This window comes from Brienomyrus brachyistius, chromosome 19, assembly GCF_023856365.1.
Source record: "Brienomyrus brachyistius isolate T26 chromosome 19, BBRACH_0.4, whole genome shotgun sequence".
Lineage (NCBI taxonomy): Eukaryota > Metazoa > Chordata > Actinopteri > Osteoglossiformes > Mormyridae > Brienomyrus > Brienomyrus brachyistius.
The window spans coordinates 1,663,308-1,690,143 of NC_064551.1; the positions used below are offsets into that span (position 1 = coordinate 1,663,308).

At 43.8% G+C, this 26,836-nt stretch overlaps 2 protein-coding genes and 2 long non-coding RNA genes across 4 annotated transcripts in view; 2 read left to right on the forward strand and 2 right to left on the reverse strand.

Annotated features, from left to right (window-relative positions):
• LOC125714456 (uncharacterized) overlaps nucleotides 1-26,836 on the forward strand; it is a 61,577-nt gene that overhangs the window by 2,734 nt on the left and 32,007 nt on the right. Inside the window, exons 4-7 of the mRNA XM_048985109.1 lie at nucleotides 478-614; nucleotides 1,003-3,558; nucleotides 8,525-8,842; nucleotides 9,241-9,507. Of these exons, the coding sequence (XP_048841066.1) occupies nucleotides 3,483-3,558; nucleotides 8,525-8,842; nucleotides 9,241-9,507 (661 nt within the window). The 5' untranslated portion in view covers nucleotides 478-614; nucleotides 1,003-3,482. The remainder of the gene's footprint in view (nucleotides 1-477; nucleotides 615-1,002; nucleotides 3,559-8,524; nucleotides 8,843-9,240; nucleotides 9,508-26,836) is intronic.
• Nucleotides 11,628-12,657, reverse strand: LOC125714468 (uncharacterized). Its single transcript, XR_007383741.1, has 3 exons — nucleotides 12,563-12,657; nucleotides 12,073-12,170; nucleotides 11,628-11,680 (listed from the first exon to the last, which is right to left on the reverse strand). It is a non-coding gene; the product is annotated as an uncharacterized LOC125714468 (long non-coding RNA).
• Nucleotides 16,429-26,836, forward strand: part of LOC125714459 (uncharacterized) — a 61,183-nt gene continuing 50,775 nt past the window's right edge. The window contains exon 1 of the mRNA XM_048985112.1: nucleotides 16,429-17,339. Within this exon, the coding sequence (XP_048841069.1) occupies nucleotides 16,841-17,339 (499 nt within the window). The 5' untranslated portion in view covers nucleotides 16,429-16,840. The remainder of the gene's footprint in view (nucleotides 17,340-26,836) is intronic.
• The window catches only part of LOC125714463 (uncharacterized), a 92,204-nt gene continuing 82,851 nt past the window's right edge, over nucleotides 17,484-26,836 (reverse strand). Inside the window, exons 12-16 of the long non-coding RNA XR_007383726.1 lie at nucleotides 19,923-20,002; nucleotides 19,654-19,766; nucleotides 19,083-19,139; nucleotides 18,490-18,584; nucleotides 17,484-18,362 (exon numbers count right to left, since the gene is read on the reverse strand). This is a non-coding gene — a long non-coding RNA (uncharacterized LOC125714463). The remainder of the gene's footprint in view (nucleotides 18,363-18,489; nucleotides 18,585-19,082; nucleotides 19,140-19,653; nucleotides 19,767-19,922; nucleotides 20,003-26,836) is intronic.

Consider the following 26,836-nt stretch of genomic DNA (forward strand, 5'->3'; position numbering starts at 1 on the left):
GGAATATCAAGAAACTGTTGAAAACAATGCACTTTGTTTTTCACAATGTACCTGCAAGAAGAGAAGATTGTACAAAACTTACAGGCTCTGATTTCAGCCAAACTTCAGTTTTTCATGGCAATCTCCAGAATGAGATACAGGGACAAATGCGGTCAACTGAAAAATGTTGAGTCAGAATTGGAATCAAAAGCTAGTGAACTAAGGCACATGCATCTTCTGTGTTAAAAAAGCCCTGTACAATTGCTGTAGCATATTCCATAATGTAACTTCTGTAGCACTTGATTCTATATTCACAGGATAAGTTTCAGGAATAGTTTGTTTCTGTATAGTGCCAAATCATAAAATATATTTACCTCAAGGCACTTTACAATAGTTTTTTTTTTTTAAATATACATATCCGTGGTTTGGCATGTGTGGTTGTTGATGGCATTTAAAGGGCCTTAAAAAGCATTAAATTAGATTTGCTGATTTCTGCAGAAACCCTGGTTCCCTGTTCGTTCCCCTTTGACACCCTACCAACAATGGCGGTGTCATCTGAAAACTTCTGGAGGTGGCAAGTGTGGACTGGATCGTGTTGAAGGCATGACTCTCACAGTGCTCCTGGCAATCTCCAGGTGAGAGAAGGCCCGATGCCGCAGGTAGATGACAGCGTCATCCACTCCGATGTTTGGCTGGTAGGCAAACTGTAGTCCCTCCTGACTAGTTGGCAAAGGTGGTGAAGTACAGTCCTCTCCTGATGATCCACAGCACCATTGACTTCTAGCTAAATGTCATAAAATTGCAAATGTTGAAAAAGTGGCAAGTACAAAAATGTTTAGTACCTTTACAAACGACGCCCCATAGTCGTTGCGATTCTGTTAGTCCCTCTGGCTAAGGGCTATTTTAAAAGCCGTGAATGTAAATGTTGACGTTGCTGTAAATAAACATCAGTCTGTAGGTGGCTGCAGTTTTTTGAATGTTTGTTAGCTTTGCATTCGATCTGAGGGGAGCATGAATCCACAGGAGCAGAACTGGATGCACCTGCAGAAAGCAGACCAAGCATGCCACTGGGAATAAGACATGGATAGATAAGATAACACTGGGATTACTGGGAAAGTGCCAGTGAGGGCAGCCTTTTAGGGAGCAGGACAAAGAAAGCACAGGACTGACACGGGGGGACTGTGTTGGCAAAGATGAGAGGAAGTGATGTGCAGCACTGAAGCCTGGACAGGAAGAGCAGCAGGTGGTGTGTGACTGCGGGGGCGTCTGTGCTGCGTTTGGATACCCAAACCGTCCAGGCGCGGCTCCAGTTTTAGCCAATAAAACCAGTAAACTTAATATTTTCTGACATCATGTGGTGCAGTTCGATTTCGGTTCCCTCAGAATGCACACCTCATATCCTCAGGTTTTCCCACTGACCTGCTCTTCCATTTCCGTTCACATAACATTTATTTCTACGTTTGTTTGTGCCGCAGCTCTGTTCATTATCAGAAGGGCAGTTCCAGCCCCAGAGTAATGTAATGCTCAGCATGGATAATGGTTAAGTGTCGTGGGAGGGCCCCGCCTTCAGCTACAGCCTTTTCAGGGGGGTGTGTTTTTAAATCATTTTCAAAGCTTGGTTAATGGTTTTGATGGGGTGACAAGATCACAGACACAATGGGAAACTACACAATCTATTTTGGTGCACAAGACTAAAGCAACTGACAATTGTGCCAAATGGTGACAATTCTACAAAATCATTTGCATATGCGCATTAAAACATTTGGAGATTTGTGTGAAGCGATGAGAAATGATGTTCTGCTGTGCAGAAGTGCCATTATGGTGCGGGAATTATACTTTTTTTTACGGATGTTAATTGTCATTTGAGAAATGCGCAAAGGCAGCCGAGACAAAATGTTTTGAGTGAGTTACAGGTTTTTGCAGCTAAACGACAGTGTTGATCTATATGCATGAACTGTTTGGAGAAGTGCACTTTTAGAGAATGTTAAGTATGTGTCATGAAATGTGGCAAAGCAATCAAACTAACTGCCATCTATTTTCTCTTTTCGGTACTTATCTCTTCATCTGAAATTATCTCATTATTTCACACGCTGGCCACACGCTTTAGTGCTGTTATCTGCCGTTCAACAATAACCACAAACCATTTTGGATTCTGCTTTTTTGGGAGGTGAGAGCAGCAAATGATGGTGAGAGACGGCGAGAAAGAGGCCAAGCAAAGGGAGAGAAACTGCAAAGCCGCTGCCGTTTGCAGACGTGTTAATGCCTGACACACTGCAGCACAGCGGACAGAATCATTACCTGTCATTCTGAGCAGCACTAACCGGCCTGACAGAGAAGCGGCTCACTGGCTCATGCATAAAGCAGCCGATTCAGACAGAAAGCTCTGAGCTGCTATCAGCTAAAGGCTGTCAGCCTGGAGCCATTAGCCTGTCCCAGGATGCACAGGGCACAGCCTCAGGGTCACCAGCCTATCGGAGGACATTTGCGCACAGTCTCGGGGTCAGCAGCCTATCGGAGGACATTTGCGCAGTCTCGGGGTCAGCAGCCTATCGGAGGACATTTGCGCACAGCCAAACACTACAGACAGTTGAGAGACACAAAAACACCAGACTGACTGTGTAGCTTTCGGTTATGGGAGGAGACTCACACAGCAGAGGGAGAGCATGCAAACTCCACACATGCAGAACGGAGGTGGGATTCGAACACACAACCCCGCGAGTGCCTGGCGCGAACTGTGGTTATGTTCAGTCCTTTTAAGGACTCACTGTAAAAGAGCTTCCTGTTTCAGCTAAGCTGCCTCGCCTCGTTACTGCCGCCGCGATCCCTGGGTCTGCTAAGCGCTACAGTTATAAGGTCATGCTAACATTAAGGTTGGCTAGATCACTCAAGATGGTTCCTACCGTAATGCATGCATAGGCTACATGGTTAAATAAGCAAATTCCCAGTATTTGAAGAATACAGATTTTTGCACATATCTGCAAGCGACAGGCGAGTGTGATCTCACACTTTTTTTCTTTTCTCTGCCCCCGGCTCATGTAGCCTTTTTGGGGCCATTTCCGAAATTCTTGTCAGGGGCAAACAAACAACCCACAAAGGGACTGGGGGCTTCATATTAGGGGTCCAAGCACATTGTGCTGGAACCCCATTGGTTTTCATTTTATTATTTCAAATCATTGTTTATATCTTGTACGATGATTTACTGGTGTCTACTGCTCCATCTCAGATTTAAGTAATTCATATCTATGAGTATTATAATGATCATTAGGCTGTTACTGTGCCCCCCCCCCTCGACATTTGGTGCCCAACACACAGCCTGTGATGTGTTTGTATGTAGCAGCGACGCTGGATTAATACATTGATAGTTTATATTACATTTTAGCCAGCAGTGCTAATGATGTCCATCAACAATGAGCTCATTGAGGGAGGGGCACTTCCTCTTTAGCGTATAAACCAACATCCTCTCAGGCCAGGAGACAAACACAAACCGGCTCGCTGAGAGCCAGATGCCTGCAGATAAAATGCAGTGGATGGAGTTTATCACTGTGGGGCTGCTGCTCTGTACTGGGGGTCCTGCTGCAGGTAAGTGAGAGTTTATCACTGTGGGGCTGCTGCTCTGCACTGGGGGTCCGGCAGTGGGTCAGTGAGAACTGGGCAGGTATCAGAGCTACTGCATGGACATACGTATATAAAGGGGTTTAATGCAAAGAACGCTGAATGTTACTGCGATGTTTACGCATTTTAATGTCAGAATATCATACTACTGTAACATGTTAATTTCTATTTACTGAATTTAAAGTGGGGCGGCATGGTGGTGCAGTGGTTAGCACTGTTGCCTCACACCTCTGGGACCCGGGTTCGAGTCTCCACCTGGGTCAGATGTGTGTGGAGTTTGCATGTTCTCCCCACGTCGTCGTGGGGTTTCCTCCGGGTACTCCAGTTTCCCCAGTCCAAAAACATGCTGAAGCTAATTGGAGTTACTAAATTGCCTGTAGGTGTGCGTGTGAGAGTAAATGGTGTGTGAGTGTGCCCTGCGATGGGCTGGCCCCCCATCCTGGGTTGTTCCCTGCCTCATGCCCATCGCTTCTGGGATAGGCTCCGGGCCCCCCCCCCCCCCCCCCCCAGCGACCCAGTAGGATAAGCGGTTTGGAAAATGGATGGATGGATGAATTTAAAGTTAATATTTAACTAAATTCCAGCCAGGAGGAAAGTCGCAGAGACAGTAACCATGCGCTAAAACATAGAATGATCCTTAAGTGTAAATTATATTTAAATTCAACAAATGCCTGGACTAAGATAGAGGAGAAATTGTCTTGAAAGTCCCTCAAGACTTCAGACACATTAGGCTACATTTCAGGGGCACTTCAGGCTATTTTTATTAAATGAGCTGATTACAAGGAACGTTTTCACTGAAACCTTAATAATTTCCTGGCAGCTCTTGAGAAAGTCGCCATAAATGTACTTACATACGAAATTTCTGCACTGTATTAAACACTAAAACATTACAATGTTTTATCAAAAAATGTCATTCTATTTAAATTGCACAAATGCCTTTGAAAAGTCCCGCAAACACTTTAGGTTACGCTTTGGGCACATTTCAGGTGCAATTAAGGCTATTTTTATTAAATAATCAGTTTTTTAAGTCAGAGTTTATATGCCTGTATTATCACTCTTATATAATAGATGCAAATATTTAAAGTTCTGTGTTCAGCCACCAATCCAGTGTGTTCAAAGTGCAGCGTTTAATTTGTTGTCTTGCCAGTTTGTCTTTGAGGTAACAAACCACTTCCTGATGGCAGAAGCAGAGCTGCCCTTAAGCTACTAAGCCGCTCGTCGTCTTTTAATGCTGTATGTTACGTTTTAATGTTTTAAACATGAATTTCCCACCAGCCCAGTACAGCAGCACCGGCATATAAAGCCCTTTTGGGGGGGGGACACCTTGGCTTTAATGAAACCAAAACAGTTCCCTATGCCATTGTGTGAGGCCCACTGGGTTCTCCTAAACCTGACGGGGGGGTAAAGGCGCATAAAGCCATAGTAATCTCCACCAAACAGCCCTGACGGGGGTCGAGGCCCTCTGGAAAGTAACAGTAATAATGATAGATACTTACTGACCCCCATGGGGAAATTCTCTTTACACCCCCCCCCCAGTTTGCTTTCTCGACCTGAGAACAAGCTGGTCATGAAGGGCAGCCCCCCACTGCAGCACCCAGGGAGCTGGGGGTTAAGGGTCTACAGACACACCAAGGCTGGGCTTGAACCAGCAACCTTCTGTTCACAGGCACAGAGGCTTAGCCCACTGAGCGACACACTGCGCCAACTTGACTGTCTCCATCAAATTCTCTCACGACAGACATCAACATTCTCCCAACACGCTCCCAGATAACCTTCACATTAAGATGGAACCTTCTCCTGCATTGAACCCAAATTTAATTTTCCTATACCATTGTGTGAGGCCCACTGCGTTCTCCTAAACCTGACGGAGGGGGTAAAGCCACAGACTGACCGTGTTTTAATTAAAACATACTGGACAAACGTGGAAAAAGCCTGCGAATTCAAAGGCGGAGCCAATCCCATCGATTCTGGCATAAACACAAGAATGACATTAGGTTACTAAAGCAGATCATTTTATTTAGCAATAGCGTGATAACAAGTAAGCAAAAATATCTGATGATATATAGATGCTAAAATAAGGAAAAACCATTAGTGCACTTCAAGCGCATAGCCGTGTCATGCACCCGCACGTTTATAAAACGTACAACGTAAATATTGTTTATGTTGCACCACTGGCTTTAGATGTGGTTTGTGTTGCTCTAAAGCTCGGTGTCATTTCGCTGCCCAGCCACGGCTGTCCTATAAAAGCACAAACGCCACCTCTATGAGCGGAAACGGACGGAAAATCATTTGTTATTTTGGTAAGAGGCGTGTTTGGTGTGAAAATGAGATATGTACTGGTATGAAACCAGCAAAACCACTTTGCATCGCGCTTTCCACTGGTGCAAAATAGGGCCTAAAGAATGAGTGATGCGAGTCAGTTACTACCGATTATATAATTTCTATCAATCAATGACGGTGATAAAAATGCTAAATGATGTTAAACAGAACACACACACACACACACACACATTGGCCATTTAAAAAGCAGTGACACAGACATAGATATCAGGCGGCCACAGCCGATCCTCCATTCACAGCCGCCGAAGACTGACCAAGCTGCTGCATTTCCCAGTTACAGCCGCTTCCATGGTAACATTTTCAGCCACGATTTACGATGGGTTGGCGCCCCATCCTGGGCTGTTCCCCGCCTTGCGCCCATAGGCTCCGGACCCCCGCGACCCTGGATATGGATGGATGGAAGATAGAAACATGAATGTCACAGTGGGTTTGAACAGCATATCACACACCCACGGCAGGACTCCTGCACTGCCTCATCCATAATCTGGTCCGGAACCGCTCTGCTGATCTGCATAACATGTGCTGTCATACGTCTGTCCGTCGAGGTAAATCCCGCAAAGCGGCTGCTGCACTTTGCTAAAACAATCAGGTGTTTCCCCGCCGTCACTCAGACACCGCAGTTCGCCTGACAGCGTGGAATAATCCAGGTGAAAACAGCCGCTGTAAGTTTTCACAGCAGCCGAGTGAAACCTAATAGCTGCACAGACATAATGGAAAAGTATGTTTTACCTCGAGAGCTGGTCAAAAAGGCATTTTGCCATCGCTGACCGTAGGCAGATAATCGCAGAAAGTGGCCGTAATACCGACTTAAAGCAGCAGCTGTATACAGGCCCATATGCACACAGCTGAGTATATCCACCTAATAAGGGACACATACAGCCCCGGTGCGGGTGATATGTGCTGCCCCCTGCTGGCGTGTTTGGGTAGATATTCGCAAAAAAATGTTCTGACTTTGCGGAAGTGTTTTATTCCTTAACTATTAAATATTTTATGCATATTGAAAATATGACACTAAGAAGAGTTACGGTGTTTTCTTTCTTACAACGTATTAGTCAAATATTTCATACTTATTTAAAATAGCACATTAACCAAAAATGGTGAAGTTATTTTTTGAGGGTGAAAGTACAGTTATTTTATCCATCCATCTATCTAGGGCCGTCAGAAGCCTTTTGAATGTGGGTGGGACACACTGGCATAGAACTAATATTTTATGATAAATTTAATGGCAGCGATGCCCATGATCCATCCATCTTCTGTAAATGCTTGTCCTATTCGGGGTCACAGGGGGTCTGGAGCCAATCCCGGGGGCTATGGGTGCAAGGCAGGGAATAACCCAGAATGGGGTGGAAACCCATCGTAGGGCATGAGCATACACACACATACACAAACACACTGGTTTGTAATTATATCTTTGTGGGGACTCTCCATTCACTTCTATGGGGAAAACTCTAATCACACCATAATGACCTTAACCCCTATCCAGCCTTCAGGTGAAGTAACCAAACAAGGTATGAGACTTCTGGCATTTTTAGTTTTTGATCGTATTCACAGATCTTTGTGCTGACCTGAAAGATGGTCCCCAGAACATCAAAAGAACAGGCTTTTTTACATCGTGGGGAACATTTGAAACAGCACATTTTATACTAATATAAAATGGCATATTAACAAATACTGCTACAGTTTTTTACTCCTTCAGAACATATATGCCGGATGTGTGTGATAAGGGGGGGTGGGGGTGGTGTTGGGGATGGGGGCCCACTTATTGTGCTCATGAAGGAACACCATGTAAGCCCCGCCCCCTTTAGTTAACAGCTCAATCGTGATGTTTATGCACTATATGCCTCAGCAATCGATGACCCCGCTGTTACTTTACAAGGTCTGTCACTTTATGACAGTTCCTGTTGTTCCTAAGCACTTTGCAATACTAAACACTTTGCGCCGTTGTTATTGGTTGACTGTCTGATGTTCCACACCTTCCCCCTCGTTAGCCCAGTTACCTTTGTATTTAAGTGCCTGCCCCTCCTCAGTTCCTTAGTCACATTGTGTATCCATGCTGCTAGTTTTATAATCCAGTATTACCCTGTTTCCTTGTTAGGTTACTTTAGGATTCTTGTAGTTAGTTCTTGTTTTCTCTGTTTGCTTATTGATCCTCATTGTCCCTTTATTTTGTGCTCTTCTCAGTCTGTTCTGTTGTGAGGGAATTCTGTATAAATTCCAGAACATGAACCCAGAGACACTGTAACACTGGAAAAGGCAGCAAACATGTGCAGTGCAGCAGAGACGATGCGCACGCAGGCTAAGGAGCTGCAGAGAAAAGAAACCCCAGTGCATGCTGGGAAAACACTGGGTTCACCATTTAGTCGTTCTCAGCGGTTAACGATCCGCCACCCAGATTTTACGGCTGTACCAGCAACTCGGAGGGGATTCATCAAGTTTTAAACCACACTGCAATGACCTCATAATGGCCTTATAACAGACTTTGAACAAGTATAGTTATAACAGACTATAATTATTCCCCACTAACCCCCCCGGATATAGTGATTTCTATGACTAAACCGTTTGCTGTTTAAGTGAGTTTTCATGTTTCTCCCAGGTGCCGGTGGGGAATCCCTTGCTTTATACGTCACAGAGGGAGATGACATCACTCTACCGTGTAAAAATGTACATTATCCTGACTGCTCCTCAACTACGTGGCTCTATGCTGAGAGGTCAAACATACCTGCTGTTGAACTGGTCGCTCATGGGAAGATCAAAGAGTCACAGAAACACAGGAGACTAAATGTGCCGGCTAACTGCTCTCTACACATTAATAATGTCAGCGCTGAACACGCTGGGTCGTATACATGTCAGCAGTTTATCAATGGACAGAAATACGGAAATGATACTGCTGTGTTCCTGTCTGTTCTTACCGGTGAGTGTTTCCCTCGTGGAATATTATTGCTCTTGAAATTTTTCATAAACTTGACCAGTTCTTTTACATTTTTATATATTTATACATGAAGCTTTTCATGCAGTAATTAAGCTTTTATGTCTGCATGTCTCTCTTTGGTTATATTGGTTTCCTGCGCAGAAACTCTAGTTTCCTTCGACGACACAAACGACAGGACTTGGTTAGATCCGCAGTTATGGATAATGGCCAGATAGATGTTTAGTCCGTCACCAACAAGGCCGTAATCTCGGGTTAAACAGCGATGCTTAAGGCTGTAGCGCATCTGTGCATTTTATCTGCTGTCATTTTAAGACCTAGAAAGAAACGGGAGATAAAGAAAGTGACATGAGGTAGAATGTTTGCTTTCTGTGTTCTTACAGTGAGAAAGTCGCAGTCCGGCGGCACCGTGACCCTGCAGTGTCTCCTGTACACCTCTCATGATGGACAGTGTCCCCCATTTCACACTGTGACTCTGCGGTGGGTTAGTGACACAGACCCCCCGGGGCAGATAGATCCCAGCTCCCAGACACACACAAACCCCTGTATCTCCACTCTGTCGATTGACCATCGGAGGACAGAGAAGGACCAGAGGAAATGGCGATGCCAGCTGCTGGATACGGGGAAGGTGAAGCTGACATCCAGCCCTGGTAGGAACTGTCCTCCTCATATCTGACAGCGGATCTGTCTCTGTAATGTCAGCCACTAGACAGAGTATTAAAGAGGAAACTGAATATAAACCTACCGCTGTTGGTAAATACAGGGAGTCCGCAGGTTACTAATGAGATATGCTCCCTAAGTCTGTCTTTAAGTCGAATTTGTAGTTTAGTCGGAATAATAATAATACATTACATAGAAACAGTAATAATTACAAAGTAATAATAAAAGTACCTAGAGCCGACGAATCATTGAAGCTTCGCAATGGTTTCATGAGAGTCACAACGTAGCGTAGCATTTGCCTTCATTATTACGAAGCATTGCATTTAACCCGAATTTTTCATATATTAGACTATATAATATAAAATAATATGCTGCTTCTTAGTTGCTAAGTGCTGTTAACGAAAAACTAATCATGAAAAGATCTTAAGTAACTTCTCGCTTCATCACTTTATCCAGAACAGGGTCGTGGTAAAACTACAGGAAACAAACACAGACCTACAGTGAAAACACCCACAGCCATTTCTGTGACTGTTCGTCTTTCTCCTACAAAAACTCAATGTGAGACCCATTTACCAAAATAACATCAGCGTTTAGTCCTTAACAGTGTCTGATTCAAGGTAAAGTCCTACAGCTGGTTAGTGGTAGAAACTGAGCAAGAAATTCTATGTGTTTGTACTTAAGTGACAGACAGTCCTGAAGACAACAATGACTATAAGGGAACTACACTGAAGACACCAACTCACACTGGTTCCCATACTAACCATACAAATCCCACAACTGTAGATGTACCAACTACTGGAGCAGGTACAGTGATATCATTTCTGGTTTCTATTTTTTTTGCCTTCAGAGTTGTTTTGTAAGAGAATGTGACATTTGTGAAATGCTGAACTTGTCCATCACAGTGGTCGCCATAGCAACGCATCCATGTCTCCCGCACTGTTCTACACTCTCAGGATTCCTGCCAGGTATCGGGGCTGCAGCTGCTGTGTGTCTGGCTGCTGTCGTCATGGTGACGTACAGGAGGAGAGCAGGTGAGTCACAGAGCTGCTGGACACTCTGACTCTGTCATAACCAGCCTCTCCTCTGCCATAATGGGCCATTCATGTTTTATTTAAATTACCTTTATTTTAAACAGTTTACAGGAGTTTAGAAATGAGAGATGATGGACCATTAAACATAATAGACTAGAATGTTTATCATGTGTGATTTGTAACTTGTGTGTCTTTACTGAGGATTTAATGAAGTTCATTTCCTTCATATTTAGTCTTGAATAATGAGCTGCAATATGAATGTATATTTGTGTCTTGCTTAAAGATGGTTCTTCACCTCCCCGCATGTCAGAGAATGACATGGCATCCAATCCGAACACGGTAAGCACAAACATCCGGTCAGTATGTCAGATCCTTATTGATTCAGTTATTCCTGAGCCTGCAATTATTCCTGACATTGCAATGATTCCTGACACTGCAATTTATTCTTTGCTGTGTGTAAGCAGACAGAGGACGAAGTCACCTATTCCATGGTCAATCATCCGGGACCGAAAAAGAGAGAGCGAGCAAATCCTGACGACTTTACAGAATATGCCACTGTCAGAATTGGGGCCTAATCCCCTCAGAATCAGAACCTTTACCTGAAATATGTACAAATATACACACTGTTAATAGCCACTATCATCACCAGTGCAAATATACACACTGTTAATAGCCGCTATCATCACCAGTGCAAATATACACACTGTTAATAGCCGCTATCATCACCAGTGCAAATATACACACAGTTAATAGCTGCTATCATCACCAGTGCAAATATACACTGCTTTATTGGGTTATTGCACTTGGGTTATTGCTGTCTTTCTGACACTCAGCACTGGAGAAAAACCCATACAATCTTGCTCTTGCCACTGGACATTCACTGGAAGCTCAGCCTAGTTGCACTTATGTGCAGTTGGCTCCTTTACAGCTGTATGCTTGTGCAGGGCCGGTCAGTCCTACAGGCAACATAGGCGCCCGCTTAGGGGGGCAACTTCTGAAGGGGTGTCAGCCTCCTCGGCGGTTTCACTTTGCCTCGGATGGGGGGCGCCGGCAGCTCGCCTAGGGCACCACATGGGCTGGGATCGGTACTGCGCTTGTGATTTACTCTCTGCCTCGCCGCACGGGCTGGGACCTGTACTACGCTTGTGATTTACTCTCTGCCTCGCTTCACTGGCTGGGACCTGTACTGCGCTTGTGATTTACTCTCTGCCTCGCTTCACTGGCTGGGACCTGTACTACGCTTGTGATTTACTCTCTGCCTCGCTTCACTGGCTGGGACCTGTACTGCGCTTGTGATTTACTCTCTGCCTCGCTTCACTGGCTGGGACCTGTACTACGCTTGTGATTTACTCTCTGCCTCGCTTCACTGGCTGGGACCTGTACTACGCTTGTGATTTACTCTCTGCCTCGCTTCACTGGCTGGGACCTGTACTGCGCTTGTGATTTACTCTCTGCCTCGCTTCACTGGCTGGGACCTGTACTGCGCTTGTGATTTACTCTCTGCCTCGCTTCACTGGCTGGGACCTGTACTGCGCTTGTGATTTACTCTCTGCCTCGCTTCACTGGCTGGGACCTGTGCTGCCCTTGTGATTTACTCTCTGCCTCGCCACACGGGCTGGGACCTGTACTGCGCTTGTGATTTACTCTCTGCCTCGCTTCACTGGCTGGGACCTGTACTACGCTTGTGATTTACTCTCTGCCTCGCTTCACTGGCTGGGACCTGTACTGAGCTTGTGATTTACTCTCTGCCTCGCTTCACTGGCTGGGACCTGTACTACGCTTGTGATTTACTCTCTGCCTCGCCACACGGGCTGGGACCTGTACTGCGCTTGTGATTTACTCTCTGCCTCGCTTCACTGGCTGGGACCTGTACTACGCTTGTGATTTACTCTCTGCCTCGCCACACGGGCTGGGACCTGTACTGCGCTTGTGATTTACTCTCTGCCTCGCTTCACTGGCTGGGACCTGTACTACGCTTGTGATTTACTCTCTGCCTCGCTTCACTGGCTGGGACCTGTACTGCGCTTGTGATTTACTCTCTGCCTCGCTTCACTGGCTGGGACCTGTGCTGCCCTTGTGATTTACTCTCTGCCTCGCCGCACGGGCTGGGACCTGTACTGCGCTTGTGATTTACTGTGACGCACATGTGTAAATGTGTCAGAGCCAGACACTGAACGCATAAGATTATTTAACTCTTTTTAAATTGAAAACCTTCCAATTGACTCCGTCTGTCTCCAACAGCCCACAATATACCATGGAGAAAAGGGTTTGCGTGAAATGAAATATTTTATTTTATGTGAATTTGTGAAATAGCTATGAATCAGGAATATTTGTTTCTTTATATGCTTCTGTATTTTTAGTTAAAATATCATGAATGTCCTACTTTGAATGATCTGCTGTTTTATTTGCTCATCAACCTAAAAGTGACCATGAGAATTAATACACAGGACTGGATACGGTGATACAGCCTTCTGTCACATTGTTGTGTTTCAGTCTCCCGTGAGGCTCTCTGTGTTTGGGGCGCCCCCTTCAGGTGGGCTGGCAGATAAACGCCAGCAGGAAGGGACGCGAATTGTATGGGGAACGAGGGCAGAGACGTGTTTGTTAAAACCAAAATTTAGAACAAACAGATGGGGATGAACAGAAAGACACCAAGAGGACTAGTGTCAGCCAGGGGAGGGCGGGGGCCGTGTGGGGGGGTCAGAGGTCAGGGTGGGGTCAGAGGTCAGGGTCTGGGCGAGGCGCCTGGGGAGAGGGAGCAGAGAAGTCATTCTGAGGACAGAGACTTGAGGGAGCGGCTTCGTCAGCTGACCTCCGCAGCTCCTGCACATCCACACCACTCCCCCAGGCCCCCCCTGCTAGATACACCCCAGGGCTAGCGCCACCTGCTGGCCACTCCCAACAGGCCCTTTCTGCCATAGAAAGACTGCAGCCCAGCCGGTGTTAGAAAAGGAGCCAAACCACGGAGTTCATGTATAAAAATGTCTGTACATTCTTGTGGAAGAATATATGTACGTACAAAAACTGACATGTTCATACGATCAGTAAAAGTCAGATTTATACAACCATGTAATCCAAGGCGCGTATCTTTCAGGATTATAAATCTTAACTAACTGTTGTGTTCAGTCTTATACACATACGAGTGAGTAAGAAGCAGAGGGACAGAGGAGTGAGCAGAATATGGGGAAGCGTATTACACACTATTCAGAGTGTCATTAAAATATTAAGAATCGCTGTATTTCTAGGGATGTGCTGAATCTGGCAGCTAGATGGGTTTGGTACATCAAAGCTTTCCACACCTGACTCTGTGTCGACATCTACTGGTCAATAAAAAGTCCTACACTTCATTCTGACTTGCCTCTGCTGGTAATGCGAGCCCATTAACCTATAATTAGAATATGCACTGTCTGGCAAGAAAAGTTACCATTTGAATTGAAATCAGCAAATACTTAAAAGCCAATGACTGGATCATTATTACAGCTCAGCAACGTTACGCAGCAATAGAGTGAAGTCAGCTGACCTTCTTACCCACTCAGTGTATTTGGCCACCTGTCACCACTGATATAACCAGCTTGGGTGACAGAGGCAGTTACCAGGAGAAGATAGAACATACGCTATATTGCCAAAAGTATTGGGACACCTGCCTTTGCACACAACTGAACTTTAATGACATCCCATTCTTAATACAGAGATATACAGGCCACGCCCCCTGGGGTGGTGAGTGGCGCTGCCGGCTAAGCCTTTGTGTCTGTGATCAGAAGGTTGCTGGTTCAAGCCTCAGGCAGAGCAGTATCTGTTTTTGCGTCACATCACCCGGCAGATCATTATCATGAACCCTTAAGGGCATTTGGTTGGAGGATGGATGGTGGCACGACGCCCTGAGTGACGGGGCCTGTGGTTAAGTAGATCCCTGGTTCGAACCTCGGCAGATCACGTGTGTTTTTGCGTCACGTCACCCGGCAGACCATTATCATGAACCCATAAGGGAGTTTGGTCAGAGGATGGATGGTAGCGCGACGCACTGAGTGACCGTACCCGTGATTGAAAAGATCACTGGTTCTAGCCCAGCCTTGGCCGAATAGTTACAGGGTAGACCCTAGAGCAAGGGCCTTAACTCTAACACACAGAGACATGTGTGTCAATCTGTTCTTTGGCAAGATAGGAAAAAAAACACATATATACGAAATATAGGCCACACCCCCTGGGGTGGCAAGTGGCGCTGCAGACTAAGCCTCTATATCTGTGATCTGAAGGTCACTGGTTCGAGCCCAGCCTTGGCAGAATAATCACAGAGCAAAGGCCCTAACTCTAACGCATGGAGACAGGTGCTACATGTGTGTGAATACTTTATTTGGCAAGATAGGGGAAAAAAGACATATATACGAAATTCAGGCCACACCCCCCGGGGTGGCGAGTGGCGCTGCAGGCTAAGCCTCTGTATCTGTGATCCGAAGGTCGCTGGTTCAAGTCCAGCCTTGGCAGAATAATCACAGAGCAAAGGCCTTAACTCTAACACATAGAGACAGGTGCTACATGTGTGTGAATACTTTGTTTGGCAAGATAGGGGAAAAAAGACATATATACGAAATACAGGCCACACCCCCAGGGTGGCGAGTGGCGCTGCAGGCTAAGCCTCTGTATCTGTGATCCGAAGGTCGCCGGTTCAAGCCCAGCCTTGGCAGAATAATCACAGAGCAAAGGCCTTAACTCTAACACATAGAGACAGGTGCTACATGTGTGTGAATACTTTATTTGGCAAGATAGGGGAAAAAAGACATATATACGAAATTCAGGCCACACCCCCCGGGGTGGCGAGTGGCACTGCAGGCTAAGCCTCTGTATCTGTGATCCGAAGGTCGCTGGTTCAAGCCCAGCCTTGGCAGAATAATCACAGAGCAAAGGCCTTAACTCTAACACATAGAGACAGGTGCTACATGTGTGTGAATACTTTGTTTGGCAAGATAGGGGAAAAAAGACATATATACGAAATACAGGCCACTCCCATAGGGATGGAGAGTGGCGCTGCAGGCTAAGCCTCTGTATCTGTGATCAGAGGGTTGCTGGTTCAAGTCCAGCCTTGGCCAGATAGTCACAGGGCATTTTTTCTTTTTTCCAAAATTTTTTTTAGAAAAATGGACTGGTGTGTGGCTAATCCTCTGTGCTTGTGATCGAGTCAGTGTGCTCGAGCCTGCCCTCAGCACAATAGTTACAGGGCAGGCCCTCGAGCACACTGACTGATCCTGCAGTGCAAACTCTCTCTCTCTCTCTCACTCCACCACACTCCACACACACCACTCCACGCACTCCTCCACACCACAGGGCCAGTCAGTGCTTTCAAGGGTCTGCCCAGCAACCACCCTGCTGAGGGCGGACTCAAACCACCAACCTCAACTTTCCAATCACAAGCACAGCGACTTAGCCCAGTGAGCCACGCACCAGTCCCATTCAGCCCTGCTCTGAATTTAACTTTTGACTCTCAAACACGCACGGGTCAGAGCAGATCCAGTTTACATTTGTAACCCAGTGTCACCCAGAAGCTACTAATCAAAGCACACTTCACTAGATGTGCCGGTCATGTTTAGTTTTAAAGTTATTAACCGATTCTTCGTATATTATATAGATAAATATATCAGACTGTCTTTCATAAATTAATACCTAGCTAAAGAAGTACAGCCTAGTTATGACAGACTAATTACTCCCCAGCCAGTCCGAGGTATTTATTTTACGAGCTAAATCACACCCCCGGACAGAGTGAATTATTTGACTAAATCGGTTGCTGTTTCAGTGAGTTTTCATATTTCTCTCCCATATGTTGTGATTGCACTACATTTCCCATGAGGCTATGTGGAAAGGGAGCGCGCGAACTAGGAATATAAAAAAGGTGATTCTTTCAGTAAAGGTCATTAAGTATAAGTAATAAGTTATTTCATATCAGACAATAAAGGTCCCCATCAAAAACCACATAAAACAAAAATAATAAAGTCCTAGTCGAGTTCGTGTTCTTTAAAAGACAAACGTAGCAGGAGTGCGTTCACTGCCAGCGAAACGGCACGAAGTAACCGAACAGAAGAAGGAAACGGCGCAAAGACTAACATCACTTATTAAATCGGGTCGATTGATCCGCCTGTTTAATACTCAAGTGGCTGATTTTCCCAGCAGCTGATGGCTGAGCTTCACCGCAGAGCTGCCAGCTCTGTTATTCCATTATAAACTTAACACTAACTGCATTAAAAGCGTCGGGAAGTTTGCAAACCCTACCGACTATTTACAAGGTAATACAACTGTAACATACATGTTAATGCATGTGTGCAGATTTATCCTGCGTGGAAAATCTCACCCCATCCAGCGGAGTAAAGCTGGCAGCCCTGTTACCACCTGCACCTACGCGCTGAGTAGCGGGTTATTGAGGCTTTGTAGTTTTTATGTGGCCAAATCATTTACTGTTTCCGGGAGTTTTCATGTTTCTCTCCCAGGTGCGGGTGGGGAATCCCCTGCTTTATGCGTCACAGAGGGAGATGACGTCACTCTGCTGTGTAAAACGGTACCTTATCCTAACTGCTCCTCAACTACGTGGCTCTATGCTGGGAGGTCAAACAGAGCTATCGATGAACTGGTCGCTCATGGGAAGATCAGAGACCCACAGAAACACAGGAGACTAAGTTTGCTGACTGACTGCTCTCTACACATTAATAATGTCAGCGCCGAAGACGCTGGATCGTATACATGTCGGCAGTTTATCAATGGACAGAAATACGGAAATGATGCTGCTGCTTCCCTGTCTGTTCTTACCGGTGAGTGTTTCCCTCATGGAATATTATTGCTCTTGAAATTTTTCATAAACTTCTCAGTGGGCAGAAACATATGGAATACATGTGGAAACAGCATGTGGAAAAGACAGGTTAATTACGCGTAAAAGGCAAGTTTTTTCACGCAAATTTTGATATGTGAAATATATGTATTGTGTTCAACATAAATTCTACAAACCCAGTGGCCACAAACATGTGGAATACATGTTGAAACAACGTGGAAAACACAGGTTAATTACGCTTAAAAGGCAAGTTTAGTTCACATGGACATTGGCACGTGGAATGTATGTATTGTGTTCAAAATAAATTCTGCAAAGTTTACAATATCTACGACATCCTCCATAAAGTAGACATAAAAAGACATAATTCACATAAATGTTCAATTATAATGCATTTTTTAGATATACATCAAAACAAACTAAATGAGATGCACATTACAATTGGGTGTAGTGCGTAATACTAACACATGCCACAATATTTGGCACAAAAAAATAAACGAAACACTCGTGACCAGTTAGATAACTGTCTAAATCAGTGGTTTCCAACCTTTTTTAACTCACGGCCCACACAGCCAAACACATATGTTTCCGCGGCCCACTTCAAAAGAATTTAAACGATCCCGCTTTTTGTGTCGGGTTAACTAAGTACTCGGAAGCAAGGCTGTTATTTGTCTTTATTGAATAAACTGGTAATGTATTGAATAAACGGAATAAATGATATATCAAATTATGATTTATTTGATTTTGACTAGACATTTTTTATTATATTAACAATATTACAATTTCTAATAATAATAATTGGCGGCCCCCCTGCAATACCGTCGCGGCCCACTAGGGGGCCGCGGCCCACAGGTTGAAAACCACTGGTCTAAATCAAACCATAGCATTCGCTACAATAATAATTATACCATGTCCGGTCTTCCATTACGCTTTGGTGCATTTCTTAGTCTGCTGGCAATGAAGCTGTAAACAAAGGCTTCTGTGACCCCATGGCTCTTTACCACAGTGTCTGTGAATCAAGTGACAAAAAACATTCAGAAGTGTTAACAAATTCAGATGTGTGGACTTCAATCCATCAATTACAAACGTTTTGATAAAAAAGACACAATAACTTAAGTTACTGTTCAATCACTCACCAATTAATTTACAAAGCGCTGTCTTCTCAAAAGATGCTTTCTCCCCTCTCAATCCCTTCATGTTAAATTTGCACATAACCGCATTGGTTAAGAATCTAGAAGAAAAGAAATATTTTAATCAACATCACAAACTTAGTCTTTAAACACCAATTTCACATGATTAACAAAAGGAAATAAAACTGTCTAAATGTGGTGTTCACACTTTGATCTATAATGTCAGATGAATTAATCAGAATTATTGTATTGTTTGACTTTAAATAGTTAGAATATAATACAGATTTCTTCATATTATAAACAGACATTTTAATCTAATTTTGTCAAAAACATAGAAACTCAAAAGTTCATCTATCAAAAGACAAGGTAAACAAAATAAATACCATAAAATTGATGTGTGAGCATTTACATTTAAAGTCATATTGCATGGTCAGAATTATCAGGAAAATAAACTTACACGGCTCATATTTCTTTCATTAAAAAATTTATAAGTGTTTCATATGATGGAATAGTGCATTGACAATAACATGAATCAAGCATTTACCTAAAACTTGGGAAATGCTGATGTGTAGTGCATAGTGATGCTGAAATTCACATACCTGTTGGTCAATTTTTTCCTTTGCAGTAGCCCCACCAATTTTCATGCACTTCTTAAACTGAAATAAAGTATAACATATAAAGCTTTTGAGGGAACAGGTTTTGTTTTACTGAATGTTGTGGTATCAATTCCAAAATCATAACATGGAGACCTCTGCATATTTAGTTTAAACATTGTTATTTAAAGATATACGTTTACAATAAATTTAAGTCACCAGATAAGCCTTGGAGCTGCGTATGAACCACTAACCATAATGACAATCATCTGACTAGATAAGCTTTCATTTGCAACATTGCTTATAATATGCACCATTAAATTGTCAAGTAAATAATGAACTGAGCTCACACAATTTTACATCATAGGCTCTGAACTAATAAATTCAACTGAATACATTAAATAGTGAATAAATATCTCACAACAAATCATCCGCAATATCAGATTTAGGCTGGACATAAAAAAATACCTTATGCACTATTAATCCACATTCCACTAGGTATCTATTTGCAACAGCTGTATATCACTCCCATATTGTACTGTCTGTAACATCAGGGTTTCAGAGATGGTGCCTTCACCTTCTATTGGAGGTAAGTGAGATGCTGGCAAACCAGGGTAGGAGGCTTCAAATGGAAGATAGAGGAGATGTACCTGAAGTTGTTCAGATGGACAGTCTGGAAGCATTGCATGACTTTGAACAGGAGTTGTAAGATGAAAGAAAAAAAGAGAGATGGGTAAGACAAAAACATACATTTTACTCCATGAAGATCAGCATATCATATCTGTGTCAGTGCCACTGCATTTGTGCTTAGATCATACAGTAGCTAAACTTGGTCACTTTACTTACTTTATTCTGACATTGGAAATTTGTCATTGTGAGATTTTCTGGCAGTAAGCATTTGTGATGGACATTCTTTGAACTTTGCCCTAGAATAAAAATGAGAACACAAAAATAAGAATTCTTTGAAAACTTAACTTTAGGCCATATCGCCCAGCTCTGTTTAATGTGTAGAGTGAATTAAGTATGTATTAATTACACGAGAAATGCTTCGAAATCCTGGATAATTGGTAACTAGACAGGAAAAAACATAAAGACTAAAAGCGAAAGACTACAGCCAGGACTTCAGTCGGCGTACACAAGCATGACTTTCATGACCGCTGCATTATAATGCTATATCAATAACATTACAGTACACAAAACATGCCGTCTATATAACTTAATTGTACAGTTTTCATTACTGTATGTCTGAAAAGCTTCACAACTCTGAATAATCTGACAGCGGACAAGAATAATTAAGTAGAATTAACACCGCCTCTGCACTCATCAGCAATGGGTTGGCGACACAAGATCTGTACTCTGTACAAAATTTGAATTTGTCATGTAAGAATATGATAATGTTTAAAGAACATCAACTGGGTAACATTAAAAAATGCTCTCGGTGGGACAAGCACACATGTGATGCCGTTAGCTGTAAACCATACTGTTTTACAATATGAATCTCAAAAAGGTCATTTATCTGACTCACAGTTTAATATATAAAGCAAAGTATTTATTACTCACATGAGCTTCGAGAAACGTCGAAATCCTAGTCACTGGATGACAGGAGAAATCCGCGCGAAAGACGGCAGTCAGCAGTCGTCGTAAATCCAGGGGGAAAAATGTTCAAATTTGGGTGACGTCAGACGCACTGATAGCGTTGTAACGCAATTTCCCCATTCCACATTATTTATACTCACCGGATTTTTTCCTTAAATAAAATACTACACAATCCGTCACTAGGTTACAAAAATAAAACAACAAAATACTGAAAGAAAAGTGTAGCCTGTTAGCGTTCTGAACACAGTTGCCGTAAAGTTTACAGAATTTATTGAGTCTCCGTCTCGGCAGTCTCCTCAGGTCTGTAGAAGCCCGTCAAGACCAAAATGAGGCAATAGTAATATTAGACTTTAACAACTGAAACTACAGATTGATAGTGGGATCAAAAAATTCCACGTGGATTTAGTACATCTTTTCCACATACTTAAAATCACGATGGATCTATGTGGATCCACCACTTCAAATAACCACCAAAAATCCACGTGAATAACACATACTGTGCCCACTGGGACAATGCATAACAACAATAATTATACGGTAATAATAAACGTAACTACATACGGTACTGTACTGTACCGAGAGCCACGCAATATTTCCACAAGCGTCACAAAGCAGTTCATGCCTTCGGTATTACGGACCATTGTGTTTAACCTGAATTTCTTTATATAATGAACTTTATGACAACCCGGTCATGAGTACAAGTTGTCTGTAGTCTGTTGTTCTTAACCCATGGACTGTCTGTAATATAAATATTAAGCCCATTCCTGGCTGTTAGTATTTATTACAAAGGTCTTTTTATGTTTCACATAAGGACTTCATAATCGTTTCATGCTTTGAACATCTTCATAATCAGCACTTGATTGAAAACAGCTAATTTTCTAGAAATTTCCCCCTGCTGAAAATGAGAAGGACAAAGCAAACTGTGATTCAGTAGCACAGTGCATTACTGCAGATGCTTATTCAGGATGTATAATTTTATAAAGATCAGATCTCCTTGGCAGGGATGAAAGGGTTTCCACATCCAGATGCACTTTTTAATAAAATGCTGTTAATGAAAATCTAATCATGAAAAGACCTTAAGTAACTTCCAGCTTCATCACCGTTTATCCAGAACAGGGTCGTGGTAAAACTACAGGAAACAAACACAGACCTACAGTGAAAACACCCACAGCCATTTCTGTGACCGTTTGTCTTTCTCCTACAAAAACTCAACGTGAGACCCATTTACCAAAATAACATCAGCGTTTAGTCCTTAACAGTGTCTGATTCAAGGTAACATCCTACAGCTGGTTAGTGGTAGAAACTGAGCAAGAAATTCTATGTGTTTGTACTTAAGTGACAGACAGTCCTGAAGAGAACAATGACTATAAGGGAACTACACTGAAGACAGCAACTCACACTGCTTCCCATACTAACCATACAAATCCCACAACTGTAGATGTACCAACTACTGGAGCAGGTACAGTGATTTCATTTCTGGTTTCTATTTTTTACCTTCAGAGTTGTTTTGTAAGAGTGATACATAGAGGATGTGACATTTGTGAAAATGCGAGTGAGTTTACCATTAAGGGATTTATCACTGTGTGTTTAAATGCTTGATTAATACATCAGTATATTGAGTGAAGATAAATGCATTCATGTAAATCTGATTAAGACGCTCATATGCTGTGGGCTCCCTGAATATATGCAGCCGTTTCTCTGACAGTCAGACTCATTCCCAGTCTGCTTCATTAATCCCTCTCTGACACTATGCAGTGTGATGCTTCACTGTCACCTTCACTGTCAGCATGCGTCTCCCTGACCCTCCACATGGTGCCACTCTGATAACATGACACTGCTTTTCTCCTAGTGCTCCCCGTCAGGCTCTCCTTCTTCTTCCTGGCCCTGATCGTCCCTCTGGTCACTGGAGCTGCAGTTTACACCAAGAGGAAGAGGAGCATCACTCAGTGCAGTGACCGCACCAGCAGCGTTTCTTTCCATAGGCGACAGGCTGATGAATGAATATTACCTGCGATGTGGCAGATATACAGCATGTTGAGAGACACTGTTACATGTGTAAGATCTGTTATGCATGTGATTCCTATTTGAAAATGCGCTGGCTCAGGGTTACTTACTGTACTTCTAATGTTATTCCAGCTTTGATGCTAATCAGATATTTCATTGTTTGCAGCATCTATCGATAAATCTGTATTTTACTGAATAGTACCACATTCCTTCCCAAAGAGATTTACGCAAACATCAGTCTCCGAGGTTTCAGCTGACATCTTTTTCAAAACTGCTTTTTTTTTACACCTCCCTGCTGGTCGTGGTGAATTTCACGTGTGTGCGTGTGCAGTGCAGATCACCGGAATCAGCCCACTGAGCACGTGTGTGCGTGTCTATGTGTGCTTACCAGAGTGTTCATGGAGGTCCCGCCTGTGGAGAGTCTTCTGTTCAGTTCTTAGTCCGTGTCCTTTACCTTACTTAGTCCGCAGCCTTGGTGTGTTGCCCTGATGGGTTCTATCTCTATGGTATGTAGCATGGAATTGCTATTCTCCCTTATTCTCTCTCTAATAAAATGATTTTTATCAATTCACGGCTCTGGCCCCTTCGGTGGGTTGAACTTGTGTGCTGTTTAGTCATCTGAGATTTGCTTATCGTATTTCCCTGTGTGAAGCTCTCCTGGGGTGGCGTCGTCGGCTCTCTACTGGGTCGGCCCTCATGGCTAAAACGATGGTGGTTGTACTTTTCATTTTGTTGGCACTGACTAATTCATTGGTGGAATTATTTGCTTTGGAGACGAGGTAATTGTTTTGGGTGAGTTACAGGCTTTTGCAGCTAAAGCACAGTGTTGATCTATATGCATGAACGGCTTTGAGAAATGCTCTTATAGTCGTGAGAATGTTAAGCATGTTTCCTGAAATGTGCCAAATCAATCAAGAAAATCTGCAATCTTTCATTTTAATCTTTTTCATTTCCAAAAGTCGCCACATCGTGCTGCAGTAACATGTCAGATGTCATATTAACTGCCATCTATGTTCTCTCTTCTGTCTCTATCTCTCTTATCTGAAGTTCTTATTACTCAGCTTGTCACTCGTCTTGAGATACTTGAGTGTGAATCTGCTGTTCAGCACTAACCTCAAGCTATTTTAGATTCTGGTTTTTTGGGCAGTGAGAGCAGCAAATGATGGTGAGAGACGGCGAGAAAGAGGCCAAGCAAAGGGAGAGAAACTGCAAAGCCACTGCCGTTTGCAGACGCGTTAATGCCTGACACACTGCAGCACAGCGGACAGAATCATTACCTGCCATTCTGAGCAGCACTAACCGGCCTGACAGAGAAGCGGCTCACTGGCTCATGCATAAAGCAGCCGATTCAGACAGGAAGCTTAGAGCTGCTATGACTTGATTTGCACTTTGTGTCCGATGCCCAGTACATGCCTGACAGTCTAAAGGACCTTTAGCTTCCAGCTAACCTGATGTAGCACTGAGGTACATGCTGGACCTCGGTCAGCCGTGTAAACAATGTAAATAGCTGTGTGATTAGTGTTTAGTCTGCTGCATTGTGATGTGTCGCAGTGTCACGTAAAGAGCAGTCAGGCCGACGAGCATGGTGCGTAGTGTGTAGTGTGAGTGTGTAGGGGGGCATGGAGGGGGGGCTTATTTTCAACCCGGGACTTTTATGCCCAAGACCAGCCCATTCTGTTTTAGTTCTGGGGGAATGCCTAAATTCTCGGATTTTATTCAGTTACTTATGGTTAAGGTTAGGGCTGGGTGGGGGTTATGGTCGTCATGTTGTGATTAGAGTTTTTCCCATAGAAATGAATGGAGAGTCCCCACAAGGATATAATTACAAACCTGTTTGTGTGAGGAAACTATCTGGTTACCATTCTGGGGGGCTGCTGTGGAATTTTAAAGTTTCCAATGATTTTGTTTTCCGACTGGCTCAGTTTAACTCTTGTCAGATTATTTTGTTGACCAGCTAACTGGCCCACCGGCAATTCTCCAGATTGGCCACCCCGGGCCTGGTGCGTAGTGCGAGTGCGTAGTGTGAGTGGGCCAGTGCTTGATGGTTATGTTCAGTCCTTTTAAGGACTCGCTGTAAAAGAGCTTCCCTGTTTCAGCTAAGCTGCCTCGCCTCGTTACTGCCGCCGCGATCCCTGGGTCTGCTAAGCGCTACAGTTATAAGGTCATGCTAACATTAACGTTGGCTAGATCACTCAAGATGGTTCCTACTGTAATGCATGCATAGGCTACATGGTTTAATAAGCAAATTCCCAGTATCTGAAGAATAAAGATTTTTGCACATATCTGCAAGCGACGGGCGAGTGTGATCTCACACTTTTTTTCTTTTCTCTGCCCCCGGCTCATGTAGCCTTTTTGGGGCCATTTCCGAAATTCTTGTCAGGGGCAAACAAACAACCCACAAGGGGACTGGGGGCTTCATATTAGGGGTCCAAGCACATTGTGCTGGAACCCCATTGGTTTTCATTTTATTCTTTCAAATCATTGTTTATATCTCGTATGATGATTTATTGGTGTCTACTGCTCCATCTCAAACTTAAATAATTCATCTCTATGATTATTATGATGATCATTAGGCTGTTACTGTGCCCCCCCCTCGACATTTGGTGCCCTACACACAGCCTGTGATGCATTTGAATGTAGCAGCGACACTGGATTAATACATTGACAGTTATATTACATTTTAGCCAGCAGTGCTAATGATGTCCATCAACAATGAGCTCATTGACGGAGGGGCACTTCCTCTTTAGCGTATAAACCAACATCCTCTCAGGCCGGGAGACAAACACAAACCGGCTCGCTGAGAGCCAGATGCCTGCAGATAAAATGCAGTGGATGGAGTTTATCACTGTGGGGCTGCTGCTCTGTACTGGGGGTCCCGCTGCAGGTAATTGAGTGTTTATCGCTGTGGGGCTGCTGCTCTGCACTGGGGGTCCGGCTGTGTGTAAGTGAGAGTTTATCGCTGTGGGGCTGCTGCTCTGCACTGGGGGTCCCGCTGTGTGTAAGTGAGAGTTTATCGCTGTGGGGCTGCTGCTCTGCACTGGGGGTCCCGCAGTGGGTCAGTGAGAACTGGGCAGGTATCAGAGCTACTGCATGAGGACATACGTATATAAAGGGGTTTAATGCAAAGAACACTGAATGTTACTGCGATGTTTATGCATTTTAATGTCAGAATATCATGCTACTGTAACATGTTAATTTCTATTTACTGAATTTAAGGTGAATATTTATCTAATTTCCAGCCAGGAGGAAAGTCGCAGAGTCAGTAACCAAACGCTAAAACATAGAATGATCTTTGAGTATAAATTATATTTCAATTCAACAAATGCCAATTTCTGCACTGTATTAAACACTAAAACATTACAATGTTTTATCAAAAAATGTCATTCTATTTAAATTGCACAAATGCCTCTGAAAAGTCCCGCAAACACTTTAGGTTACACTTTGGGCACATTTCAGGTGCAATTAAGGCTATTTTTATTAAATGTATTATCACTCTTATATAATAGATACAAATATTTAAAGTTCTGTGTTCAGCCACCAATCCAGTGTGTTCAAAGTGCAGCGTTTAATTTGTTGTCTTGCCAGTTTGTCTTTGAGGTAACAAACCACTTCCTGATGGCAGAAGCAGAGCTGCCCTTAAGCTACTAAGCCGCTCGTCGTGTTTTAATGCTGTATGTTACGTTTTAATGTTTTAAACATGAATTTCCCACCAGCCCAGTACAGCAGCACCGGCATATAAAGCCCTTTTGGGGGGGGGGACACCTTGGCTTTAATGAAACCAAAACAGTTCCCTATGCCATTGTGTGAGGCCCACTGGGTTCTCCTAAACCTGACGGGGGGGTAAAGGCGCATAAAGCCATAGTAATCTCCACCAAACAGCCCTGACGGGGGTCGAGGCCCTCTGGAAAGTAACAGTAATAATGATAGATACTTACTGACCCCCATGGGGAAATTCTCTTTACACCCCCCCAGTTTGCTTTCTCGACCTGAGAACAAGCTGGTCATGAAGGGCAGCCCCCCACTGCAGCACCCAGGGAGCTGGGGGTTAAGGGCCTACAGACACACCGAGACTGGGCTTGAACCAGCAACCTTCTGATCACAGGCGCAGAGGCTTAGCCCACTGAGCCACACACTGCGCCAACTTGACTGTCTCCATCAAA